Source organism: Podarcis pityusensis (assembly GCF_964106645.2).
Source record: "Podarcis pityusensis genome assembly, chromosome: 17".
NCBI classification, from domain to species: domain Eukaryota; kingdom Metazoa; phylum Chordata; class Lepidosauria; order Squamata; family Lacertidae; genus Podarcis; species Podarcis pityusensis.
Genome location: NC_138042.1, coordinates 4,569,215 through 4,586,283, shown reverse-complemented (window position 1 = coordinate 4,586,283; position 17,069 = coordinate 4,569,215). Strand labels below are relative to the sequence as shown.

The following is a 17,069-nucleotide window of genomic DNA, read 5'->3' as shown; positions in this document are numbered from 1 at the left end:
TCAGTTCCATTCTGTGCTGTGCATGTGTAATCTTCCTGCTCATTATTCTATTGGCTTGTGACTAGGAGAAATTGGCTTTTGTGAGCTTATGGGTAGGGTTGGCATGCCAGTCAGTTGACAGATCAGACATGATAAATTCGCTATCTTGTTATCATTTGACCATAATCACATACCTCATGAAGCCACAGTGGTTGAACTTACTTGCTGCCTAATTAGCACAACTGCATTTAAAACCTACTTTTTAGTTGGTTGCTGCTGCTATACTTTATTTGGGATTTTATTTCATTATGTAGCCATGGACTGACCCTCGTGTTTGGGATAAAAGCTAGAGAACAGTTCAATGAATTCACATTTCAAATGATTAAAAGTTATAATTCACTGCAGTTCTTTTTGTTTTAAATATGGTAGTAACTTTATGATTTCATTAACAGATTATTTTGTTTTTGTAATTAGTATAAATATCAAACATGTTTATCTTTCTGTTTTTGTTCTAATTAAAGTTAATTCAAAGTTAACCACTATTTGGTCAGTTGACCAAATCTTTTTTTGATTGGTCAGATGACCAAACTTAGCTGCAAGTGCTTTCTTAAAAATGCATCAACACAGAGTATTCATTGCTTTGGAGAAACTCCCAAATTATAATTTACCAAGAACCACAACTTGGCTGGATCTTTTCAAACCTTGATAAACCTGCTTAATCCCACCACTGGGCTTTCAGATTGGCCATGTTCTCATGTAAGACTAAAACATGACAGGAAGGAGCTGCTGTGAGCCTTGGGCTTGTGTTCTTCCTCTCACCTCAGAGGACACCTACAGGGTTTAGTTTCACTTCCACAAAACCTGACTTATTACATATAAATCAGAGATTGTGATTTTTAAAAACCTGTTCTGTGTAAACCAGCCAACTTCAAACCATGGACTATGAAACTGTCTTATTTAACTAGCCCAGGGGGTGGGAAATCTGTGGCCCTCCAGATGTTGTTGGACTCCGTCAACCTTAGCTAGCATGGCCCAGTGGTCAGGTATGATAGGGGTTGGGGTGCAGCAACATGTAGAGAGCCACAGGTTCCTCATTCCTGTTTTACATCATGATACCTGGTTCATAGGACATGATAAGCCAGGTTTTGTGGAAAGCGAAACTAAATTCTCCCAGCCATGTAGTAGGTGGTGTGTGAATTGTGTTTCCCCTCCTAAATGTGGTAGAACCCTAGAAACATGATGCTTCCAGGTAGCTTCTGTTTTTACTAGAGTTTTATGTTTGATTGTTTTACCGAGAAGAGACTTGGGCTGTGGTCTTTTGCAGACTTGCAAGGGAGTGATAACAATTTTATTCAGTAGAACATACTCTATAAGTAAACATTCATAGGATCAGGCTGCTTTCTTTAGCTCTGCCTCATGATTGTGTAGATGCTGAGGAATAATTTTTATCACTAAAATGTGTTTCTGGTGACTAGAATTCTGTACTTAATGTGTTTTGTTGTGAGTATGACATAGATTGAGGAAAGTCTTGTAGCTGAGCTTGTGAAATCTAGTCTGCTGACTGTTTACAGGTAGAATGCTGAGATCTTGGCAAAACCAGTTACAGAGAAGGTCCCTGAGCCAATACATATTTCATCGAACTGGTTTTAAGCAATGATTGCATTAGTTCTTGGGACAAGGAGCCCCCTATTGCACTAGCAAAGGGCAGGATTACATTTGGGGTGGATGGAGGGTCGCCTTGAGCATTTTTGGCGTAGTTCTGCTTGCTCCCTGGCACCCTGATCCCAGCTGCGCAGAAGGCCTTACTCAGAGACTCTCTTGGCTCTGCAATGCTTTGGCAAGCTCTGCAGCAGCTTCTGAGTGCCTGCCAGCTGTTTCTTTGTAAACTTCTGAACTCTGAAGTTTCCTGTCTATGGGGTTTCTTAACCCCATAAACTCCTGGCTATGTGGTACTTTGTATGTGTGCCATATGCTGGGTAATGCCGTGGGGGAAAAGAGAGGGGAGTAGTTGCTGTCCTGCATTGAGAGCCTGCTGGCCCCGAGATGGCATGATGCTTTGCAGAGTGGGTGGGTGGAGGAAGAATGTTCAGGCACTGGGAAAAAGTTTGCCCTGGCAGTTCTAGTTTATAGGCAGTTTTCTGGCTTAAGGAGCTCTGGATCCAGTTGTTTGCTGGCTTGAGGATCCTTGTTTAGAGTAGACTGTTTTGAATTAAGCATTTGTTTCTTTGTATTGCCTTAGTTGAGAACAGACCTGTGTGCGTGGCGGTTTAGAAACAGTTAAACTTCCTTCTAGTTTCAGGGAGGCAGCCATGTTTCTTCTGGCCAAACTTGCAGGGCCGGATTTCCTTTTGGCTTGCTTGCTGCCATGTGGCAGGTGCCTGGTGCAGACTGGAGAGGTCCCAGTATCCTCCACTTTTCTTCCCCCCGCCCATCCACCCCAAGCATTTTGCCTGGCCCCTCCTTGCCTGTGTCAGACTTTTCTTTCTTCTCTTCTTTCTCCGACCAAACCTTGCACCGAGCATGCTCTTTACGTCACTGCCCAACTGTTCCCTCCCCTCCTTCTCCTCCTCCCCAGCTCCATTTTGCTGCAGAACTCCATGGCGCCTGGCAGTCGACCATTCATGGCCCCTGCCACATTCCCATCTTTAATCCAATTTGAGGCCAGCAGCCAAGATGGGCAGCACAGTTATCCCCCTCCTTTTGCCTTTTTCTGGTGTCTCCTCAATGCTGGTATCTTTTGTCACCATGATGCATTCTGGACTGCTTCAGGCGCGGTTTTGCCGCAGTCCTGGCGCAGGGCTGCCCTCTGGAATTTTTGTTGTTGTTGGAAGAGAAAGATGGTACTTCTATTCTCCCAGTTTATCTTTTTGGGAAACCTTAATAGGAGACAGCTTTGCATAAAACCTGGGATGTGGGAGCTGGATATTGCGTGTCTAGGACTAAGAAAGGTGAGCAAAGATTTTGATAGTGTCTTTCGTGCGCTTGCTCTCTGATAAATTTGATTGGGAGCTGGGGGAGAATACTGTAAGGTGACCGCAAGCTGAGCAGCTAGCTCACATATCTACAACCCAAAATCGAGTGTCTGGAGGCCTCTATTGAACAATATGGTTGCAGTAATGGGCTTTTTCCCCCCCTCTAGGGTGGTCGGGACAGAAGAACGGATACCAATCCCACTCATGGACTACATCCTTAATGTGGTAAGTTCTCTATTAGTGGGTGGTCCTTGAGAGATACCTTGGCAGGATTGGCTTCAGTGTGTCTAGGGCAGGGGTCAGCACGGTTTAACTTGCCTGGGCCAGATGGGTCCTGTGGAGATCCCTCTGTGGGCCGGATCGCGTGCCCGTGTGAGCATGCGCCCCCATGATTTTCGGCATCTGCACATGTGCAGATTCAGTATTCAGCGCCGCAGAAGCGAGTCCCCACGCTGCGCCAGTTTAGTGCAGCACATGAGTGGGCAGCTAAGTTTGGCGGCAACTCATGGGCCGGTCAAACGACCTCCGTGGGCCACTTCCAGCCCATGGGCCTTAAGTTGCTGACCCCTGGTCTAGAGAGATATTCAGGCATCCCCAGCTCTTTTGCCTGACACCTTTTTTGTCTCCAGCCTCACATGTCATGTTGTTAGAATGAATTTGTATGGCTCTTGTAGCCACAGTTTTGTCACTCAGTAATGCTTCCTGAACTTGCTTGGTGTTGGTCTTATTTAAAGACACAAATACATGTTCAAAATAGCAATATTTTATCATTTTTTCCATATGTAGAATTATTTTAAGAGGTAGGAGTTTGAGTATGTAATATGCACTTTCTTAACATATCAGCTAAATAAAAAAAAGATACTGCAGGTTTGCTGATTATCTGCAGAGTGAGTGTGGTGTCCTTTTAATTAAACCTGGAATGTCAAAGTAAACTTTGCTTTACTGATTGCTTTTTTTGGAGCAGCTAGCCTTGGAACCCATCTATCACAGGGTTGTGAGGATATTGGACCAAGAAAACACTCCTTCTTTGGCTACACTGTAGTTGCCTCTTGAAAGATGGATGAATTTGGATTTAGAGAGTGTGTCATAGAATCTAAGAAACTATGGAGTTGAGCGCTCTCCATGCTTCACTCTCCATTTGGGCTTGGTCTGGGTGTAGGCTACCCAACCTTTTGTTTTTGTATGAAGTGTTGATTATTTTCTTCCCTACCCTCCTTCTTCTGTCTCCCAGATGAAATTTGTGGAGTCCATCCTCAGCAACAATACAACAGATGACCATTGTCAGGAGTTTGTGAATCAGAAGGGCCTGCTGCCCCTAGTCACCATCTTGGGCCTGCCCAACCTGCCTATAGACTTTCCCACCTCAGCAGCCTGCCAAGCTGTGGCTGGAGTCTGCAAATCCATATTGGTAAGGAGGAGAATACAACATTTCCCTTTCCAGAAGGTAATTATCACTGCCATCAAGTTGGAAGTACACACAAGCTTCTGGAAATCCTACTCTTTAACTCCTACTCCCACCCCAAAATGCATCTGCTAGACGTTCCTGTTGACTGTGTCATTACAGCTAACAGGTCTTATTTTTGAAGGGCTAAGAAGCCCTTTAAATGGAGATAGCTTTTTGAGAAATGTAGCTTGGCAGAGGACCTCTGCACCTCTCCCAGCATTCGTTGTGGTCATGTGCATAATTTTAGTGTATTGCCAGAGAAGGGCCAGTGTCTCAAGACTCTGTCACCTGGATGGAGTTGTAGAACTATATTTAAGAAATCCAAAGTAAAAAAGTAAGAAGGAATAAATCCTATCTATAGAACAGGCATACTTTCACAGTTCATGTTGGGACTATCACTCTATAGCATGATTTCCACTTGCTGCTCTTTTGTAGGAGCATGGGAAACCTGTAGAATACGGTACCAGCTGAAGAATTCTGTTTCCTAAGAATCTCAGCTTTTTATTTGATTTCACTGACTGGGGTGGAGTTGGGAGAGCAGCAACAATTTTATGGTTTAAAGAAACGTTTTGAGGGTAAAACCTCAAATCAGAAGGGCTAGGATAACGTTTCTGGGGAACAGAGCTTTAACATTCTGTTTTAGCTCTTGGCTATTCCATATGATTTTCAGAAGCAGTATAATTTATGCTTCAACAGTTTAAACTGCATGATTATGCAAAACAAACCCTGCTGATTTGCTTGGGTTCCAGAATTTATACCAATTGCAAAGTTCAGCTTTTGGGGTTGTGGAACTTGGGCTATGTTGTTACAGAATGCTTAGTTTCTTTTTAGGACACGAGGCCACTCAGCCTTAACTGGTTTTTCTGATGAAACATTTTACTTTGGTTTAAAAGAGCATGCTGTTCTCTGGAAGAAGCCAGGAATTAGTTGTAGCAATTAAAAGATGTCAGACGGTGACAGTGGTTCCATATGGTGGCAGCTCCACATTTTGGCGTGTGCAGTAGTATTCATAAACTGGTCATCATGTGGATCTCAATTGCATGAAGTCTCTGTCGGGGCTTAATTTGTGCCAGAGCTCACTAAGCTGCAGCCTCATTGTCTGTTGGTTTAGAGTTCATTTCCTTCAGACACTGCACACATCAAGAATGGCCCTAGTGGCCCTAGATCAGAAATGAATGTTTGGAAACAGACTTGAGGCATAGCATTTTTCCCTTAGAAATTAAGACTGGTCTTTTATGCTGCTCCTGCTCTGGTTAAGCTGATCAAGGAATAATAAACTTTAGGTGACCAGAACCACTACTTGATCAAAAGCAATTTTAGAGCCCTTTTGCTGAAATTGCTCCTCAGGCAAATCCGCTAATGTTGCATCACCACACAATATAGATGCAATGATCAAGGAAGTAAAAAATTAACAAACCAGTTACTGTAATTTTAGTAGCAGTGCCAAAAATCTTCTTAATCCTCAAAGCAATACAAACCAAAGCCAGTTTCTCCTAGATAAGCACTGTCAAATTGGTTCCATAGATAGACTTCTTACTTTAAGCAAAATAACCGACAATTTTTCATTTTCCAGCTTTGCATATAGAAGCGTAAAATAACAAAAAGCATTGAGTGAGTGTTCTCGGCTGATGCTGATTAGCAAATGTACAGCTGCTAATTCAAGTTCATTCTTTTATAGTGTCTGTCCAGGTGACATAGTCAGTCTGTCAAGGCTTCCCTGTATAAACTCTGAGCAATGATACAGGGCCACCACATATAAAAGTTTAGTAGTAATATACACACTGCCGGCAAGACTCTGCCTATTCCCTCCCCTCAAACAATGCTTGGTGAGGGTTGCAGGGAAAGCAAACAAGACCCTTACCATCCTATTTGTTTGCTATGATCTATTGCTTACAAGTCTTTGTAGTCTCAAATAGGCTTCATTGAAACCCAGTTCTTCACTTTAACATTCAACATTTGCTTGCAGTGACTGTTGATGCATTCATAAGTGTTGCTTGTCTCCAAAAGACCTGGCAAGTGACATGGTACTTGATTCCTGGATCTCAGGCCATATTAGAACATAAGAGGAATCCTTGTGGCCCAGAGTCCAGCACTCTGTTCTCACAGTGGCCAACCAGATGCCATCCAGTTTGGGTTAGTTTAGAGCATGTGTCAACTGCATGAAACCAAGGTGTATTATTGGATGTGTGCTGGAGAAAAGGGGCTTTGTGCATTCATAGAAACAAGACAAAGCTAAATCAATCAGTACTTTAAATGCTGACTGGTGAATAAGCTGTGGCAGCACCTTATACAGCCTTCTGGTGTTCAGCAATCCATGGTAGCGACACTTCCTTGAAGCTCTGGGTATAATGTCATGCTCGGCTTCTGGATATTGGAAGGCCTTTTTATGCAGAAGATGTGCATTTATAATAGCGCTTACTGACATGCAGTTGTGTTGGGTCATTCTCAGCACTTGCTGTTTTGTTCTGAGAATATGTGTGCCCATTTGTATACCCATATCATTCCACATGCCCACAATCTCCCACCATCTTTGCTTCATTCAGTGTGCCAATATTACAGGCTTTCTTACCTTGCAATCTGTTTCTAGATCCATGATTAGCCCAATCATCACATTCATTTCTCTTCAGGAAGGCCAGTTTAACTTTGACAGTTGAGGAGTGGTAATAATTAAACTTGGAAATCCACAGAGTTTACTTGGAGCAGTGAACTTTAGGGGTTATGTTTTTCTCATTCAGTGTACCTGACATGCTATAACTTTTTGTAGACACCTGAAGGCAGTCCTGTTTGGGGAAGCTTTTAATGTTTGGTGTTTTGTTGTGCTCCTTTATATTTTGCTGGAAGCCGCCCAGAGTGGTTGGGGCAACCCAGTCAGATGGGCTAGGAACAAGAAATAAGTTATCGTTGTTGTTGTCATTGTTGTTGTTATTATCTACATAGCACCACTTTTCTTACCAGGTTCACTTCTGCCAATCTAAGCAATACCTAAACAGATCAAGGGACCAAAAAGGTCATGTATCAAGGATGCTGTTGTGGCATGAGTTTAAACATCTGTCCCATCAGGGATTAAACCACATAATTTAGACTACCGTGTTCTTTGCAGGAGCTCAACATCTCTATTAGTTTGAGCAGGCAGTGATCAATATGCTGTGATCTCTTGACTTGGGGAAACCACATCTGAACTGTAATATGATCAGCCACTGCTCTTCTAATTCTGTCATGGTAGCTTAGCGGGTGGGTTTGGAGTGCGAGTCTGCGCACTTGTTGCTTAGCCTTCTTGTGTGGGCTAGTGAGTAAGCTGGTGGTACTAGCTTGATTAGTGGGGAAACATTATCTATATTTAGCCTTAAGTCACTAAATGTTAACAATGTGGCCTTAACAGCTAGAAAAGCTTCCAATATTTCCCTGAGAGGAAGTGATGAATACCTTCTGAGTGCTGCTAGGTATTCAGTAATCCACAGGCCACTACTGTAAAATGAACATCCTGAACCAGAGATTGGTATAGTGGGTGGTTTTGAGGCAGAGATCTGCACTTACTGAGCCTTGTTTAATGGATGTCACTATTTATCTTTTCTACCTTAGACACTATCTCATGAACCGAAGGTCCTGCAGGAAGGCCTGCTCCAGCTGGACTCCATCCTATCTTCCCTGGAGCCTCTACACCGGCCCATTGAGGCGCCTGGTGGCTCGGTCCTGCTGCGGGAGTTGGCATGTGCTGGCAATGTGGCTGATGCCACCCTCTCAGCCCAGGCCACACCCTTACTTCATGCCCTGACAGCTGCCCATGCTTACATCATGATGTTCGTACATACCTGCCGGGTAGGACAGGTAAGAGCAACCCCCCACACCTTGTTAATGACCCACCTGGTCTGGCTGCTGCTTTCTGTCAGCAGAATGTAGTCCGGGCACTTAGCAGCGTGCAATCTCTTCTGTTACAGAGTGAGATCAGAGCCATCTCGGTAAACCAGTGGGGTTCCCAGTTGGGCCTGAGTGTGCTGAGCAAGTTGAGCCAACTCTACTGTTCCCTGGTATGGGAAAGCACGGTGCTGCTGTCACTATGTACACCAAACAGGTATGGAGCATTTGGTGGTTGAGAGGCTTGGGCTTGGCAGTGGTGGACAGTTTTATCATTTACTCCCAGAATTTGAAATCAGTAGCAGCCAGGTAATGTCTTCCAAGAAGTCATTTGGCAGACAAGAATTTTGAGGGCTGAAGAGAGCTAAATGTCTTAGACTTGTACAAATGCACGTCCTCCTTGGGTCCCTTAAGGAGTTTATGTGTAACATAATATGGTAAAGTAGAAGCCATTAGTACATGCTCCCTTGGCAAGCAGAGGCTACAAGGAGCTTTCTCTTGTCCATCATACCTAGAGTCAGTTTCTTGGGGAAAACTCATCTGTAGATTAAGTGAACTTTGACTCATTTACTGATTCCATTTAGCAGTTTTAGAGCACACTCAGCAATTTCAGTTCTTATTTAGCCAGACTTGTTCAATCATTCTAAAAGCTGATGTGGCTAAAATGATCAAAAGCATGGGAGGAAAAGGCAAGACTCCAGATGGAAATGTGGAGAGGGCTTCATTTAGCCCAAGGAGCATAAACAGCTCAGCACTGACTAGAGTGATGTCTATGATCCTTCATTTCTGTGCCCCGTGCTTGAAGGGTAGTGCACCCCCTTGCTCCATATTGCTAAATGTTTTTCTACGGTGCTGTAGGCTAACGTGCCCTGCCAGATGAGTGCCACCTGTTGCTGTGTCTTACCTTTCCATGCTTGCAGTTTGCCTTCAGGTTGCGAATTTGGCCAAGCTGATATGCAGAAGCTGGTGCCGAAGGAAGAGAAAGCAGCCCCCAATTCCACCCAGGGAGCCAAAAAAGCAGGTATGGATGGGAAGCAGGATCCTTATCCTGGACACACTGAATACTGTGGCATCTCTAGAGGAACTTTGATTTTGTGGTACCTATGCAGTGCAACATGAGCATGGTTGTAGAAGATATGTTTTGTAGTTCAGTCGCTATATATACTACATGTCAAAATATAAACACCCTCAAGGCATACTCTGTGTGGTCATAAAACGCCGATTACATTTTACACATTATTCAGGGCTACAAAACAGGTGTCTAGCAGGGTGAGCAAAATTGACCTAACGAAGGGTACTGCATGCTGTAGCATCAGCGCACTACTAATATTTCTGTGATTTCAAACTTCACTGTCTGAGCTGCAGTCAAAACTTTGGTGTATCAATTCATATTGCCCTGAAGGTTTTTGGTGGAAAACTAAAAATTTTAATGTGTGATATTTTAATGTATTTTTAATCTTTGTTGGAAGCTGCCCAGAGTGGCTGGGGAAACCCAGCCAGATGGGCGTGGTACAAATAATAAATTATTATTATTATTAAAAGCCCCCTGATGCCACCTGAATTAGTAAATTGTGTGTGTGTGTGTGTGTGTGTGTGTGTGTGTGTGTGTGTGTAAATAAATAAATAAATAATAAAAATAGTGTGGCCCCTGGGGGAGTATGACCATAACAACCCATTTAAGTTTGACACCCCTGCACTTCCATGTGCCCTTTGTTGTCCAGTCCAGTTCCTGATTCTCTTGGCTCTAAAGTACTTCTCTTGAAATGACAATGTTGTAAGATGCAGACCTTTTTGAACCAGTGGGCACATTTGGAATTTTGAGGATGCTGTGGATGCCAGTCACAAGATAGTTGCTGTGGGTGTACAGTTTAACACAAAATGTTTGCCACATCTGAAGGAGTAGGAGGGAAATATATAGATAAAAAAGACAGGACCACAGAATGATGTAAGCATGCCCCTCCCCAGTCAGTGTGGGAGGGAAGGCATCTAGATCCATCATTGATGTGGTCGGTCACAGAAGCTCTTCACATCTTTCCTCTGGTATCCAGTGACATGTACATGCTTTAAGGGGGCATGTTCAGTGTTGGAGAGGCTGAACCAGTCAGGGCAAACAGGCGCTCATAAGGAAGAGCAAGCCATGTCTCGTGCATCCTGAATATTTAAGGATTATTTACTGAGACCTTTTGTGGGTGCCATAGGAGGTACCAGTGAACACACTGACATCTGCTGGCACCACGTTGGTGACCCCAATGTAAATAAATAAATAAATAAATAAATAAATCCCTTTCCAAACTCCTAAACTCAACTGATAGAGCTACATTCTTCAGCGATTGCTTTACCCAGGACCTTTTGTCTGCACATTTGAATTTATGGACTCTTGGTACCTCCTAAGTAGAATTGTGGAAAATAGGCTCACAGAACCAGGTTTCCAAGTGATCTTGACTTAGAACTGGAAGAATGCAAGACTAGTAATTTAACATATTCTTCTTGCAGATGGTGAATCGGAGGCAGTGGCAGCTGGGAGCATGGAAGCCTCTGCTCAAGGCCTGCTAGAAGGAATTGGCCTGGATGGTGACACACTGGCACCAATGGAAACAGATGAGCCCAGTTCCTCTGATCCCAAGGGGAAGTCAAAGATCACTCCAGCCATGGCAGCCAGGATCAAACAGATCAAGCCCCTCTTGTCAGGTGAGAGCAGGAGAATATTGGGGGGGGGGGGTTTAAGAAAAGAGACAAGAGCTTAAGCAGAATATGCAGCTGGGAGTCAAAAATTCTTTGTATGCTATTTTGCTCCTTGTTTTCCTTTTTATGCTGAAGTAGAAAGAGAAGGCACTGGAATATGACATGTCCCTTCCTTTACTGAAGCTATAAGATGTGTTAGGTTTCGGGTATCCTTTTTAAGAAAGAAAGAATAAAGTATGTCTCCGGAGCTACAGAATTGATTTCATGCTCTCACTGTGGACACTGCTTCTTGGCCAGAGGAGCAAGAACAATTGTTGCAGACCTCAGAACATACTTAGGTGGTGGTGGAAGCTACAATGTACAAAACAATTCCTGCTGCTCCTCAGAGAAGGAAGAGAGGGGTGGCGGTGACGGGGGACAGAGGCAGCACTGTGCAGAAGAATGACTCATGGCTTCAGTTGTCTCTACATGAATGCAGTTGTCTCTATGGGAGACGAGAAATAAGAACTTGAGCTCTTAATGCAGGATGGCAAACATGACCTGACAGGCATTACTGAAACCTGGTGGGATGAGTCTCATGACTGAAATGTAGAAATTGAGGGGTACAACCTGCTCAAAAGCAATAGATCAAACCAGAAGTGGGGAGAGGCAGCATTATATGTAAGGGATATGTACACTTGTGAAGAGATTCATGACTTGGAGCATGAAGGCAGGTTGAGAGTACATGGGTAAAAATTGTAGGGAAGGAAAACAACAGTGACCTTACTATGGGTGTCTTCTATAGACCTCCAAGCCGGACTGAGGACTTGGATAATGCATTCCTCAAGCAGGTTACCAAACGTTCAAAAAGGAGAGGTACAGGGAACTTTGGAAGGAAGTGATCATGTCTTCTTGGCTTTTATTACACACAGGCAAGGGAAAGCTGAGTGTAGTCAGACATGCACTCTAGACTTTAAGAAGGCTGATTTCAAAAAGCTTAAGGAACTACTGGGTGTAGTCCCATGGTCAGAAATACTCAAAGAGAAGGGAGTCCAAGTTGGATGAGAGTTTTTTAAAGGTGAAATATTGAAGGCACAAAAGCATACAATTCCGGAAAGAAAAGTGGGAGGCACTTGAAGAAACCAGTGTGGCTGCATAAGGAGTTTACAGATGAGCTGAGATTTAAGAAGGAAACGTAAAAGTAATGGAAGAAAGGAGAAATCACAAAGGAAGAGTATACACAAGTTGCTTGGAAGAGAGGTTAAAAATAATAATAAAAAGTTTCATTGGCTGTGTTTGAAGCAAGAGGAAGAACAAGCAAGTAGCATGTCTCTTGCGTGGAGAAGATGGAGAAATGCTATTGGATGACAGAGAGAAGGTGGAACTGTTCAACACCTACTTTGCCTCTGCACTCAAAAGGAAAGTAGTGCCCAACCAGGTGATAACAGAAGAAACGATGCAAGGAGGGAGCTGAAGCGCAAGATAAGAAAAGAGGTAGTAAGGGAACACCTTGCTACTTTAAATGAATTCAGTTCTCCAGGGCCTGATAAGCTACACCCATCTTGTTGCCCTCCAGCTGTTGCTGGACTCCAGCTGCCATCACCCCTGACTATTGACCATGCAAATGAGCTTGGAGGTGTACCCTCAGAGCTTTTGTCTATAATCTTTGAGAATTCTTGGACAACAGGTGAGGTCCCTGCGGACTGGAGGCGGGCAAATGTTCCCATCTTCTAAAAGCAGAAAAAAGAATACCCAAGTAACTACCGACAGCTGAGCTTGACTTTAGTAGCAGGAGAAGTCCTAGAACATATAATTAAATAGTTGGTCTGTGAGCACTTAGAAAAGGATGCTGTGATTACTAAGACCCAGCATGGGTTTCTCAAAAACAAGTCCTGCCAGACGAATCTCATTTTGAGAGAGAGAGAGAGGGAGGGAGGGAGGGAGGGAGGGAGAGAGAGAGAGAGAGAGAGAGAGAGAGAGAGAATGTTATAAGGTTGGTGGATCAGGGGAATGCGCTGGACATAGTGTATCTTGATTTCAGTGAGGCTTTTGATGTCCCCCATGGTATTCTTGCAGAAAAGCTGGTGAAATGCGGGCTGGAAGAGGTAACTCTTAGGTGGGTTTGTAGCTGGTAACAGCTCCTCACCATCCTGGAAAAAAGTGGCCTGCCACAGGGTTCTTGGGGCTGTTGTTCAACATCTTTATAAACAACTTGGATGAAGGAATTGGGGGGCTGCTCATCCAATTTGCAGATGACACCAAACTGGGAGGGGTAGCTAATGCCTCAGAAGATAGAATCTGGATGCAAGATGATTAAGGGAAGTAATAGTCCTGCTCAATTCTGGCTTGGTCAGACCACACCTGGAATGATGTGTCCAGTTCTGGGCATCAAAATTGAATAAGGATATTGACAAGTTGAAACATGTGCAGAGGAGGACAACCAAGAGATTATCAAGGGCCTGGAAACCAAGCCTTATGAGGAACGGTTGAGGGAGTTATGTATGTTTAGCTTAGAAAAGAGGAGATTGAGAGAAGATATGATAGCTATCTTCAAGTATCTAGAGGGCTATCACATGAAAGATGGAGCAAGCTTGTTTTCTCCTGCTCTGGAGGGTGCAACCTAAACCAATGGCTCCAAGTTACAGTAAATGAGATTCCTACTAAACATCAGGAAGAACTTTCTGACAGTAAGAGCTGTTCAACAGTGGAACAGACTCCTACGAGAGGTGGTGGACTGTTCTTCCTTTGAGGTTTTTAAGCAAAGGTTGGATACTCGTCTCATTTATGATCTAGCTGAGATGCCTGCAGTGTAGGGGGTTGGACTGGTTGAACCTCTGCATCCCATCCAGCTCTCCAATCCTATGATTTTATGACTTTATGGTTCTCAGTAAAGCAGGAAATTAGAGATTATGCCAACACCAGGTGGAAAGTCCTCATAAGCTTCTTTATTTTGTCACAGTTTACCAAGAGTTCCTGCAAGTAAAGAGAATCAGTTCTTCATTCTCTCTCTGTATCTCAGCTTCTTCTAGGTTAGGCCGTGCCTTGGCTGAACTGTTTGGGTTGCTGGTCAAGCTGTGTGTAGGTTCTCCAGTAAGACAACGCCGGAGCCACCATGCTGCTAGCACCACTACTGCTCCCACACCGGCTGCTCGCTCGACAGCATCAGCACTGACCAAACTACTCACAAAGGGGCTTTCCTGGCAGCCCCCACCATACACGCCCACCCCCCGCTTCCGGTGAGTCCTGTCTACTATAAATTGATCTCAAGTTCCACAGTGTTTGCAGGAAGAAAGGAAATTTTAGGCTTGGATGCTTGTAAATACTCTTCCTGAGGTGCTGGGACTTAAAGAATACAGTGTTTAATCTCGCAGAATCATCGGCCTAACTATCTAAATCTGTTTTTCTTCTAGGTTGACTTTTTTCATCTGTTCTGTGGGTTTCACCTCACCAATGTTGTTTGATGAGCGGAAGTATCCCTACCACCTAATGCTGCAGAAATTTTTGTGCTCGGGGGGCCACAACGCACTCTTTGAGTAAGCATTTATCTACTGCACGCCACTTTTTCTAGTGTAGGAGACAGAAAATTGGGTTTGAAGGTTCTGTAGTTTTATGTGCTGTAGTCAAAAAATGAGATTGAAAAACTAAGGCCTCTGTCATCCATTGTTTGTTCAATTACTTAATATAACATACGTTGCTAATGACACTAATTGTGTGGCTGATGGAGGTGGCACAAGGAGTATGTGAAAAGTAGCTTTCAAGTCAGCGGGAAGATCAATAAATGGGGCCCAAATGCGGGTGCATAACATTGTGGGATCCTGTAGGAAAAACATTCAAGTCCAAATGCTTAGAGGCTGTGACACTATTTGTGTTCATTCCTTTTTTCCTTTAGAACATTCAACTGGGCCCTTTCCATGGGTGGCAAAGTTCCTGTCGCTGAGGGCCTGGAACACCCAGACCTACCTGATGGCACAGGAGAGTTTCTGGATGCCTGGCTTATGCTGGTGGAGAAAATGGTGAATCCCACCACAGTGCTGGAATCTCCCCATTCATTGCCTGCCAAGCTGCCAGGTGGGCAGAACTACCTGCAGTTCAGTGCCCTGCGCTTCCTCGTGGTAACACAGAAGGTGAGCAGCCTCTCCTATCTAGCTTATACTATAGGTCTATAGGCACCATTATACCAGAATCTGGTGCAATGTGACTTGACTGTGGCAAGGACTCTCAAATCATTTATTTTATTCTAATGTTATAGTCTAATAAAGCTGACCTATGTGGTGCTCTCGGTAGTCCTTACAACAAACCTGTTCATCAAACGCTTTATAGAGAGTTCAAAATGCTATATAAATGCTAAATTATAAACATTTAATTCTGTTAATATCCCTAGCCAGGGTTTTGTGTTGCACAATTCCCTGCAAGCACAGAATTTGCTACTTAATGCAGAATGCACCATACTGAGAAACCTCTTGCCCTTTTCTTTTTGAATGATTCCCCTCCCCTCCACACGGACACATATTTTGCCACCTTCTTCTTTAAGAAATGTAACCCAAGTAGGACTAAGTTTGCTAATTCTTTCTCCATGGTGCAGGCAGCCTTCACTTGCATCAAGAACTTATGGAACCGCAAGCCACTGAAGGTATATGGAGGACGCATGGCAGAGTCCATGTTGGCCATTCTGTGCCACATCCTGCGTGGAGAGCCTGTCATCCGTGAGCGCCTTGGGAAGGAGAAAGAAGGAGCACGCAGTGAGGAGGAGGCAGGGCAAGAGGAAGGTGGTGCCCGAAGGGAGCCCCAGGTCAACCAACAGCAGCTGCAGCAGGTAGAAATCAACTTATTATTCCACCATTCCACAAAACAGCACCCTCCCATCCAGAGATACTCCATCCAAGCTGTGTCTTCTACAACAGTCTCTTCAGTCTGCATTTCTGATCTTTTAAAAACCTGTCTCTCTCTCTTCAGTTGATGGATATGGGCTTTACACGGGAGCATGCCATGGAAGCTCTGCTGAATACCAGCACCATGGAACAAGCTACAGAGTATCTGCTGACCCATCCTCCTCCACTTATGGGTGGTGTTGTTAGGGTAAGGCCACTTAGCAGCTAAGACTAAGTAGCAGGGGAAGGGCATATTCCTGGGCTGCCACTCTCTCCAGCTTGATACTTCTGAAGGAAAATGTGTACTGCAAGCTAATTTAATGTAGTTGTGGTGGCCTTAGCCAGGAGGATAAGCAGTGTACCCAAAGGGTAGTCTCTTCCTACTTGAATTCTGTAATTTAGGCCCTGTAGACTGTTTGGAGAACTGTTTAGTTTCCCTTGCATTGAGTTCTGTAACCTCACAGGGTTATTTCTGTGTTGTATGACAGGATCTGAGTATGTCTGAAGAAGATCAAATGATGAGGGCCATTGCTATGTCACTGGGACAAGACATCCCCATGGACCAAAGAGCTGAATCACCAGAGGTAAAGGCTTCATAAGGGGATTCCATAAAGTGCTGGGTTGAAGGAATACTGGTGAAGTTCTTGGAAAGAAGTCGGGAGTGGGCTGGCATATGCACCCTGGAATTCAAAGGTTGCAGAAATGTGGTGAGAACCTGTGGTCATGACAATGTAAATATCACAGACTCAATTTTCTTTGATAATAATAGGACAGCTGCAAATAGCAGAGGAACCGTGCCTTATCCTTGAGGGAGGGAGGCAGGCAGGTGAGTCTGTGGTGCTGTGAAAGCAATATTTATAACCAGCCGTTTCTGCTCTCTAGGAAGCTGCCTGCCGAAAAGAGGAGGAAGAACGTAAGGCCAGGGAGAAGCAAGAGGAGGAGGAGGCAAAGTGTCTAGAGAAGTTCCAGGATGCCGAACCTCTGGAGCAAGAAGAGCTGCACAGCTTTACAGACACCATGCTTCCTGGCTGCTTCCACCTGTTGGATGAGCTGCCAGACACGGTGTACCGTGTCTGCGACCTCATCATGACTGCCATCAAGCGCAATGGGGCTGACTACAGAGACATGATCCTCAAGCAAGTGGTGAATCAGGTGAGTGTATCTACCAAGACCACACAATCTCTTTACATTGGGAGGCGTTCTGAACAATACATTTTATGCTATTCTTGCCCTGAACAAGACTGCATTATCCCAGTGCTCTGTTAGCCTAGGTGATTATCCAAGATGCTCTAG

At 44.2% G+C, this 17,069-nt stretch overlaps 1 protein-coding gene across 2 annotated transcripts in view; it reads left to right on the top strand.

Moving 5' to 3' along the window:
- HUWE1 (HECT, UBA and WWE domain containing E3 ubiquitin protein ligase 1) overlaps nucleotides 1-17,069 on the top strand; it is a 74,022-nt gene that overhangs the window by 20,640 nt on the left and 36,313 nt on the right. The window contains exons 20-32 of one of the 2 annotated variants that reach the window (XM_080987512.1): nucleotides 3,119-3,176; nucleotides 4,183-4,359; nucleotides 7,975-8,220; nucleotides 8,331-8,464; nucleotides 9,168-9,268; nucleotides 10,741-10,935; nucleotides 13,928-14,144; nucleotides 14,319-14,441; nucleotides 14,798-15,032; nucleotides 15,491-15,721; nucleotides 15,862-15,984; nucleotides 16,265-16,360; nucleotides 16,659-16,928. In XM_080987512.1, coding sequence (XP_080843638.1) covers nucleotides 3,119-3,176; nucleotides 4,183-4,359; nucleotides 7,975-8,220; nucleotides 8,331-8,464; nucleotides 9,168-9,268; nucleotides 10,741-10,935; nucleotides 13,928-14,144; nucleotides 14,319-14,441; nucleotides 14,798-15,032; nucleotides 15,491-15,721; nucleotides 15,862-15,984; nucleotides 16,265-16,360; nucleotides 16,659-16,928 — 2,206 coding nt within the window. Of the gene's footprint in view, nucleotides 1-3,118; nucleotides 3,177-4,182; nucleotides 4,396-7,974; nucleotides 8,221-8,330; nucleotides 8,465-9,167; nucleotides 9,269-10,740; nucleotides 10,936-13,927; nucleotides 14,145-14,318; nucleotides 14,442-14,797; nucleotides 15,033-15,490; nucleotides 15,722-15,861; nucleotides 15,985-16,264; nucleotides 16,361-16,658; nucleotides 16,929-17,069 lie in introns of both variants that reach the window. The other variant, XM_080987511.1, reaches the window with a different exon arrangement.